At 40.4% G+C, this 10,411-nt stretch overlaps 1 protein-coding gene across 1 annotated transcript in view; it reads left to right on the top strand.

Annotated features, from left to right (window-relative positions):
* Nucleotides 1-3,026, top strand: part of LOC108413874 (NAD(P)(+)--arginine ADP-ribosyltransferase 2-like) — a 4,142-nt gene extending 1,116 nt beyond the window's left edge. Inside the window, exons 2-4 of the mRNA XM_017686573.2 lie at nucleotides 1,585-1,714; nucleotides 2,006-2,047; nucleotides 2,178-3,026. Coding sequence (XP_017542062.2) covers nucleotides 1,592-1,714; nucleotides 2,006-2,047; nucleotides 2,178-2,867 — 855 coding nt within the window. The 5' untranslated portion in view covers nucleotides 1,585-1,591 and the 3' untranslated portion in view covers nucleotides 2,868-3,026. The remainder of the gene's footprint in view (nucleotides 1-1,584; nucleotides 1,715-2,005; nucleotides 2,048-2,177) is intronic.
* Nucleotides 3,027-10,411: the final 7,385 nt, after the last annotated feature.

Below are 10,411 nucleotides of genomic sequence, written 5' to 3'. Positions count from 1 at the left end.
AGATTTATTTACAACTTAGTTCCAAGTTTAAGTTGAATAAAAACTGGCTTTAAACTCAGGATCACAGATGAGCTCCTTTACTATGTTGATCTGTAGGCGTCTGTTCATAAACATAAACCAGCCCAAACTCATTTACTATAAAATGAAATGGTGTTTGTAGAAATTCAGAAAAAAGCCGCGTCAGTCTCGACTGCATATGTGGACATATTTCTATATTGAGCTCTATTTACACAAAGTTAGGTTAGTTCATCATTTATGTTGAACAGACTCTCCCAAAGTTTTACGCTGCTGCGCTGACGTTGAACCGCGTGCTGCACTGGGTCGGTATGACCAACAGGTCAAAACCAGCTCTAAACAAAGTGACCGCTGGGCCCTGATTGGTGCTCTGGCTTTGCGCTTCTTTCGTTTTGACATGTTACGTTTTTATACACACAGAAACCAAAAGGAACGCCAGATTTCTCAAAATGTAGGAGGAAAAAGTCGGATATTAGACTCTGAAATGTAGTGGAGTGAAAGGAGAAAGTCGCCCAGAAATGGAGAAACTTCAGTACAGATACACAAGAAACTAGAAAAATAAGAACACAAAGACAGAGAACGCCTGAGCAGGAGTTTGAGATGTGCTGTGTAAAGGAGAACAGGGCACAACATAATGCATTTTGGGTTTTATTGAATACTTTTGCTTAAGTTTGCAAAAATCATGTTTGTATACAAGCAACATAAACGTCTCAACTACAAACAAACACTTTAGGTTTGTTTCTAGCTCCTGTTGTACACTAATTATATACAACTCCATACAAAATAAGGGGAGGTGCAGTGTTACAGTTCAGTCCACGGGTGGGTTCACTGCAACAGACAGAGGGTCAGTTTAACACCTGCTGGGAAAGTCCGATCAGTCAGTGCAAACAAAGTTAATTCAATACAATACAAATATATTTTCCGACCGTACTGAATGATATTATATCTATGTGTAAGACAGACATACAGTTTAATGAATAGATGACACATCAAATTAAAAAGGCTAGCTGTTGTAAAGTTTTTGTATCTCTTCTTATTTAAAATAATGTAATTTAATTTACTGCTCATCACTTTATTATGGAGGAATGAAGGCTGTAGACTGGAGAATACGGAATAAATCAATGACTACACTTGCGATGTACTGTAACAGGGAGCGAGGAGGCGGAGGCATATGCGATGTTTATTATGGGCAAATCCAGGGTCGTAGTCCAAACGGTCCAGGGTCATAGAGCCAACACGGATTGATCGGGGGACAGACATGACAGACCAGAATCAAACAGAATAAACAGCAGTACACAGACGAGTACAAACAACAAAGACCAGCAAACACAGGGCTTAAACACACAGGGTAAACGAGGGACAGGTGGAGACAATCAGGGGTGGAATCATGAAACGAGGGGGCTGGACCAAAACAAACGCACCTGGGCTAAACCAAAACAACACAAACACATGGACTGGACTGGACTGGGAGGGGCCAATCGTGACATGTACATCCTGTATTTATTTTAAATCACATAAATTTATAAATCACAAAGCAATTTAATTTCACCTGTTCCTTTTTCACTTTAGGTCACCAATGAAGATGCTGCAAGCTGCTGCAATGAAGCGTATTTTTCTTCTCATTATACTTCTACAAATGGGTCCTGTAGTACGAAGTGCGTCTATGTACACCTGTCCAAACTGCATGATGGGACAACAGGTAAAAAAACAAAGAACGTTAGTGTGTGTGTGTGTGTGTGTGTGTGTGTGTGTGTGTTCACTAGTGTGTATGTGGTGTTTCACTGCACTGATGGGTTAAATGCGGCTGTGAAATTTCCCCGTTGTGGGACTAATAAGGGTCACTTCATCTAATCGATCTTAATCTACGGAGAAGAGAGAGAGCTCTGACTATTAAGGGATTCAATAGCCAAGTTAAATTTGGAGTCACTATTAATAAGCTAATGCTTTATGAGCTCAGGCATTGATTGTACCTTTGTACCATTTTTTTCAGGCCTCATGGCAAATCAACCAAGTTCCTGTTCCTGGAAATGAGGTTGGGCTGTGATTCACTGCCACTGTTTGGGCATAAACTGAAGCTGCACAGTTAACTGTGGTTGATGTCTTGTTGATTAGCAGTACTGTTCATACTAACCTGATGACTCACAGGTTTTTACTGCTTTCAGATCTTTATGGACGAGTCTCTGAAATCCATTGATGATCAGTTTATGGGCTGCAAGGAAAACATGTATCGACTGGTTATGTCTAAATTGCTGAAGCCTGAGCTGGACAACAATGAAAAGTTCAGGAAAGCGTGGCAAGAAACCAAAGCGCACTTCGGTTTAAATGGGGTCCCGGAGTCTAAATTGAAGAAGGATCAATTGAGAAGAATAGCCCTTCACGTTTACACTAGAGACGAAGTCTACGGTCAGCTTAACGGCAAAATGCGGAGCGGCAGAGACGACTACAAGACTGAGAAGTTTGGCCTGATCTCTTTACACTTTCTCATAACGGACGCCATACAGGTGCTTAAACCTGTCAATTGCCAAACCGCTTACCGATTCAGCCAAGATAACTTTGCAATACCAGGCACGTTTATGCGATTTGGTAGTTTTGCTTCTTCTACTCGTAAATCCACTCTGAGCTCCTTTGGAAAAAAGACTTGTTTCATCATCACTACATGCTTCGGTGCACATATATCCCAAGTATCAAAGTATGCAAGCGAGGACGAAGTGCTAATACCCCCTTATGAAAGGTTTAAAAAAATTCCGCCTCCTTTTAATATTCCGCAGAGTCTTGCTGATTGTGGACGTATTCACACACTCACCAGCGCAGGCGTGAAGAGCAAAATGAACTGTGAGTTGTTTAAACAGTAAAATCCTGAGCTGCTTTAGTTGATTAGCTGATGGTTTCTATCATGAAGCAATGCAGACCACCGCACTAAATGAACTGGAGAATTCATGTTCTGACCCTTATTTGGTGGTCATGTGTACTTCCTAAAGAGAAACGAATAAAAAAATATATCGAGACTGAAACCATCTCATGTAACTGTTAAAGCACACGTTTTGTTTTCCAGCAGAATAAAAACTCCAGTGGTGATTGAAGCAGCTGTCAAAAGACACTGTTAGTAATGAAGGTTCTGTGCAGGTACATTTCTCATTCATTGAGGTTCAAACAGTGTAAATGTTCCCTCAAAGGTTCTACAGTGGTTCTAAGGTCTGATTGTGGAGCTTAAATCAGTTCCTCCAGGTGAAAAGTTCACATTTGTACCTTTTCATCACCGAATGTTTTAAAACAGAGCAGTAGAGTAAAAGCCTGGAGGCGAGGCGAGGCGGGGTGTGTGGAGTCAGTACATCTTAGAACATAATTTCAGTGGATTATGGTTCAGTTATGTTCCCTGACTGAAGGGACTGAGATGGAGCCTTTAGGGTTCCGACCCCAGTGATAAGAGGGGAACTCACCCAGAGACGGTCTAGTACCTTTATTTCTGTGAGTATAAAACAGCATCAAATCAAAAGAAATCGCAGTAATGAGTTCCTGTGGAACATTTTGGTCCAGCCATCTATCAGCCGTTTATTAGACGCTGTCTATTAGACACTGTTCTTCTCTTTTTGTGTCTCTGTTGTGTGAAATAAAGCCTCAAATGTAGAAGAGTGACCAACAGTAAAGCAGAACGGCTGAACCAATGCCACAGAATCAAATTTAACCCCCGAAAAGAAAAGAAATTAGAGTGTAAAGTGGTTTATATTTGATATTTAAGTAGATTTGAATTATTCATAGCATTTATTTTATAGTATAAATTATATTTCGTACAGTCTCATGTAACCCCAGTCTCTCTCTATACCTCACTTTAAAACCAGTGGATATTTTTAGGGTTTCTATGTTTTAATAATGTACATCGTTGGGAAAGGGCAAGTCTGGGACTCAAGTCTGACTCGAGTCATAAATTACATGACTTGAGACTCGCCTTAAGAAAATCGAGAAAGACTTATGACTTGACTTTGACTCACTCAGCTATGGCTGAGTTTAATATAAGTAAATTTTATATAAAGCCACGTCGTTGAGGGTCTGTTACTGTTTTTTACACTCGGCTTATTTTATTTCAGAACACAAGACACAGTGATTAAAGCTTGTATTAATAGCATCAGTAAAGCCCAGCTCAGTGCTTAAACTCCAGTCTCACTGGAGGAACTTTCCAGGCAATCGGAAGACTTTCCTCATGGTAGCGAAACAAAATAAGCCGATGTGTTGCTCACCAGCTTAATTTGATAATTTCCCGTTCCACCTTAAAACGGTGCAGCAGTTACATTCTGTTGCCTAAATGCTGCGCCATTTACGGTGGAATGGAAAATCACTGTGTCGTCTTTCTGTAAACTTTGTTCCGCTCAGTCGTTTTGGTTTCCATTGTCCTCTAAATTCAGTTAAAGCCAGCGGCTCTTTTTAGTCTCCTGAGCTGGTTTTGGTGCTGCGCTTTTTTTTACACTCCTAAAAATCTAATTTTTTCAGTTTTTTAAATTGAGTTTAACAGTACTTTGAACACTTTTTCATGCGTAGTTCACTAATTATGTCCTTCATGGTAATCCATGTCCCATGTGTGCCGTCGTTTTTAGTGTTCAGTGTTGAAAAGCTGACATTTCAGTGAAGACAGCAGCAGCTGAGCATCAGCAGATTCACTGAGATGTGGGCAGAACCTTCTGACTGGCTTTTAGTCAAGCTAAACAATAAAAGAGTCAGATAAAACATTTTTCTATGGTTTTATCAATTCAATGCTGTTTTAATGAATTAACAGTTAATTTTGTCAAATCAACTCAACATTTCCTTTCAGGTGCATTTTTAGTGAGGCTTTTTAATTCTCATGCATTTCTATCCACCTCATTGTTACCCATGTTATTTCTGTTTATTCTGCGTACCTACGGCTCACTGCAGCACATATTTAATGTGAGGCTCATCCGGCAGAACAGCAGAGCACAAAACTCTTCTCTGATGTTGAAAACAACCCGAGAACAGCCGGTCAGTCTTGGACAGTGGTCTGTAAACAGGGTGTGTTACTGAAGGAACTAAAAACTAAGAACAAACCCACAGACATTGATAGCAGAAGCCATGTGGCTTGAAATTTGCATTGTGAGATCCCATCAGTCTTTAGAAAGAAGTTACATCACCTCAGCCGCTAGTCAATGGTTGGACAGTGGAGTCTGCAGCATTACTAGTCTAACCATTAATGGCCTTCATAACCAAGTAATATCTGGTTGCCAGAGACGGCCAGTAGCCAATGGGGTGTGTGCCCAGTCTAGTGGACTATCCCAAAATCTGAGATGTACAAAACCCTGTTTGCACTGGTGTAGGTTCTTCTTGAAGAGTTCTTCTGATCTCTTTGTGTGTTTCCCAATGCAGCACACCTACAACATAGATAACAAGTGCTATGGAACTGCAATGCTGACGCTTCCTTTGTCAACGTGAGCCGCTAGGGTGATTTGTGAAGCTGTCAGAGAGCAAAACTAATCCAAAAAGATGAAAAGAAAGAGGAAAAGTCTGTAAAAAGACAGTGATAGCACAGTAAGAACAAACAAATGGTTTCCCATGGATTCCCACGGGGGTCGCCCTTAACCTTTACCTCATCCCAACACCTAATACTAACCCTCATCCTGGCCCTAAACCTAACTTTAGCCTCAATCCAAAACCTAATCCTAACAATAACGATGTCTCTAGCCCTCACCCAGTCTTTAATCCTAACCATAACCTTAATCCCAGCCCAAACCTAATTCTATCCCTCACCCTGGTCCTAATCCTAACCTTAACCTGAACCCCAACCCAAACCTAATCCTAACCTTAACCTGAACCCCAACCCAAACCTAATCCTAACAATAACGATGTCTCTAGCCCTCACCCAGTCTTTAATCCTAACCATAACCTTAATCCCAGCCCAAACCTAATTCTATCCCTCACCCTGGTCCTACTCCTAACCCTAACCCAAACCTCAACCGAAAACCTAATCCTAACCCTCACCCTCGTCCTAATCCTGACCCTAACCTCAACCCAAAACCTAATCCTAACCCTCAGACTGGCCCTAGTCCTAACCTTAACCTGAACCCCAACCCAAACCTAATCCTAACTCTCAACCTGGTCCTAATCCTTATTCTAATCCTAAACAAACCCTAATCCAGTGAAGCTGTAGGATGTCAGTGTGTCTGTAATGGCTTGTTGAGGAGGTTGATGGTCCGTCTTTAACCTGTCCCACGCTCAGATTAAACATCAGCGGATATGATGGTGATAATACTCACTATGCAACACTGACTTTGTACAAGCACAGACAGTTACAACAGACCAAACAATGGCTCTGTTTCAGTGGAAGTACGTGACTCTTGGTGTGGGAGCTGAGTGACTCAGGGATTTGGGTTCCCCAGAGAACAACAAAGCATAAAGTCTTTATATGAAGTTTACACTGCAGTATGGGGACCTGGGGTCGCCATTTGTACAACTACAAAACTATTATGAACATAAAGAGTGAATTCATAACCATTTCATGTAATCACTTTCTGTGAGGAGCTTTTAGAGAGGGACCATTTATTTAATCATGCAGGAATTTTGAAATTCCAGCCCGTTAGAACCTTGATTTTGTTGTTTGAGTCATATTTGGTTCCCTAAAGAACCTTTTAAAGGATGGATTTTTAAAAAAGAATCATTATTGAGCGTCTCTCTTTGTCCATGTTAATTGTCATTAGATGTTTGAGCTGACCTCTGTTCCTGTCCATCAGTAGATTTTACTGCCACTGAACTACTAACTCATCCAGAAGAGCATTTCTGAGGTCAGACACTGATGTTGGGCGAGAAGGCCTGGTTCTCCATTCTAGTTCATCCCAAAGGTGTTTGAAAGGGTTGAGGTCAGGGCTCTGTGAGGGCCAGTCAAGTTCTTCCACACTAAACTCAGTCATTCTTTTATGGACCTGCTTTGTGCACTGGGCCTCAGTCACGCTGGAACAGAAAAGGACCTTCCCAAAACTGTTCCTACAAATGTTGGAAGCAAATACAATTGTCCAGAATGTTTTGAGGCTGAAGCAGTAAGAGTTCCTTTCACTGGAACTAAGGGGCCGAGCCCAACTCCTGAAAAACAACCCCACACCATGATCCCCCCTCCACCAAACTTTACACTTGGCACAATGCAGTCCTGACAACCGCCAAACCCAGACTCTTCCATCAGACTGACAGATAAAGAAGCGTGATTCGTCACGCCACAGAATATGTCTCACTTTACACCACTGCATCAGACACTTGTCTTTATGTTTGGTGATGTAAGGCTTCCATGCAGCTCTTTAACCATGGAAACACTGCCATGAAGCTCCCGGTGCAGTTTCTGTGCTGATGTTGATGCCAGAGGACGTTTGAACCCAGTTACTGGTCAGCTGAGCGTTGGAGACTTTTATGCTGTATGCTCCTCAGCACTTATCGACCTACTCTGGAACTTTACGTGGTCTGACTCTTGGTGGCTGTGGTTCCTAAACGCTTCCACTTTTCAGTAATACCACCGACAATTTGGCAAACTGACTTGCTGCAGTGGTGCCGTCCTCTTACAGCACATACGCTCAAGTTCAGTGAGCTCTCTAGAACGAGCTGCTCTTTCACTAATGTGTGTAAAGCCAGACTGGAGCTTGACTTATACACCTATGACGATGAGTCTGAATGAAACACCTGGAGTAAATGATTAAGAGGTGTGTCTCAATACTTTTGTCTATATAGTGTAAAACTGGTTTAGATGTTTTTTAACTTTAGATACAATACTAGGCTGCTTTGGGTCTCACAGCCATCATATAAATCTAGACTTTCTATCTTTTCCCTCATGTTTAAATCTTTCAAATACAAATAAAAAAAAAAACAAACAAACAAAAAAAAGAAACATACCAAAAAAAATGTGAGCCTGCAGTTTGAACTAATTCGGCAGGACGGTCCCCATGTTTCTCATCCAGAGAGTCTGTCTCACAGAGGTCAGCGAATGCTATACTAAATCTATTTGGTATAGCAAGGTTCTAGGTACTGCAGCCCAGGCAGGAAAAAGAACCCTACTTTGCTGTGTGTATGATGGTGATGATACTCACTACGCAATACTGACCGTGTACAAGCACAGAGAGTTACAACACACAAAATGATGGCTCTATTTTTGAGGAAATAAGTGGTTTTTGGTGTGGCAGCTGAGTGACTCGGGGGATTTGGCTTCCCCAAAGAACAACACAGCATAAAAACAATTAGTCTTTATATGAAGATTACACTGCCAGATAGGAACCAGGGGTCACCATGTCTACTACAGAATGATCATAAAACATGTCAGACATCAGGCAGTGAATATTTATTTATATTTAATCATGCAGGAATTTTTACAAATCTGTGGAATTTCTATGTAAATGAGAGCGTTAAGACCTTTACAACCTTGATTTTGTTGTTCAAGAGTCATTTTTGGTTCTTGAAAGAACCTTTCAGTGGATGGATCATTACTGGGGCAGTTGTAGGCTGGAGCTTAAGGAACCAGCCTTGTGACCAGAGGGTCACCTTTGCCCTTGAGCAATGCGCCTAATCCGAAATGTACACACAATATAAAGACCAACAGGATAAGATCAAGACTAGAAGCATCTTGATGTCAGAACTGGCTCTTAAAAAATTTGTCATTGAATTTCAAAGACTGCATGCGAAACACCACATGACTTTCAACACACACTTACTTACACACATCACACAAAGCGTGAAACACTGGCCGTTATGGGCTACGTCAGCCTTGGCATTTGAATCTTGAAAAATGTGAAGTACTAAAGGAAAGTGTGAAGGGTTTTGGGTGTCCTCAACTGCGAGAAAATGTCACAGCTTCGTAAAGGGTTGCCTTTGCCAAGTTATGTGGAAATCTATATTGTATCACAGTCAAAAATAAGACAGACTAAAGAAAAGATACAACAGCACTGTACTTGAAAGATGGTACGTTGTGTTTAATTAATGACAGTCATTTTTAAACAAACGCGTGCACATCAAAGCCCTGCATATTGTGCATGTACCAAACATTGCTGTATTTTAGTTGAGGCGCTTGCTAAATCTAGCAGGCCTTTGTGTAAAGACTTACAAATAAATGTACAGAGTACTTTCATACATGAGGTGAGGAAGACTGGAAACGCAGTGTGATGAGATTGAATACATATAAATCAGCATGTCAGAAACTGGAAAATGACATACATGGAGATATTTTGCTCCGACAGCAGCTATAAATACAGCAATAAACATTTAAAACCCTATACATAATCGCATCAATCATCTTATCCACGCCATGGAGGGAAGAGGGGGTGGGTTCCAGGCATATTTCACCTGATATCAGTACAATGTCATCTTAAGAATGCTGACATAAATAGTTATGTATAGTGTTTTAAATGTTTAGTGCTGTAAATATGTTCAATGTTTATTCTTATTATGTCAGTAAAATGTCATTTATTTCATAAAACATCTTATGTCAGGTTGCGAGAACCGACATAAGCACTTAATAAATGTTCAAGGAGTGCTTCATAAACACATTATTCAGTGCTTATGAATGCGTCATAAAGCCCTTATGTAGGTAGCCTTCAAATAAAGTGTTACCTAACCTACTTTACTTTTAATGTAAGTCAATGGAACCAGACGTTTTTTTGAGACGTTTTAGGTTGTTTCTTTTTGTCCGTTCTAACAGGTATTTACAGCGTTATGCTCATTACACACGAATACAATGAATAGAATAGAAAAATAGAAATGTCTTCCACTGATGACTGAATAATCCTGTGAGAGGAGAGAACTGTTGAACGTCCACCTGAAAGCTTTAGGAACTGGAGACTCTGAGGAGAAATCCATGTTAATAAAATTGAGATCAGTCCGTGGTGAGGCACGAATATTTACACAAATCTTATTATAATCAATACTCTGATGAGGAATAAGCCAGTAATCTAGGCCAGAGCGCTGTGACAGATCTTCAGTGGATATTTCTCTCTCCATAAATCAGCCACATTGTGATTATTATTTTTCTTGGTGGTTTTCTGTCGAGATTATTGTCTAGTACAGAATCAGAATCTCCTCCTAAAGCTAAAAAGCACTGGGAGATGTTTTTATTACCAATATAATATTTATTCAGTCATTCGGTTTAACAGATAATAATTTTAGTTGGGATAAATAAACATGAATTATTACAACTAGTACTTGGTTGTTTGAAATGACCACAAGAATGACCTGAGAATGACCTATGACTGATCATAACAGTGGCAGACATGGCCAGGAAAATATCCTGTAGAACAGCGACACCTGCTGTGTGCTCTGTTCCCTGAGCCGTTCATAACTTGTTGAACCATGAAAGCTTATCAGCAGCAAAATGTGACATCTAAAATAAAAATGTATTTCTATATATAAATTTAAATTTCATGCTTTTATGTAC

This window comes from Pygocentrus nattereri, chromosome 7 (genome assembly GCF_015220715.1).
Source record: "Pygocentrus nattereri isolate fPygNat1 chromosome 7, fPygNat1.pri, whole genome shotgun sequence".
In the NCBI taxonomy this organism is placed as follows: domain Eukaryota; kingdom Metazoa; phylum Chordata; class Actinopteri; order Characiformes; family Serrasalmidae; genus Pygocentrus; species Pygocentrus nattereri.
The sequence above is the reverse complement of the archived record's forward strand: the minus strand, read 5'-3'. Positions and strand labels throughout refer to the sequence as shown.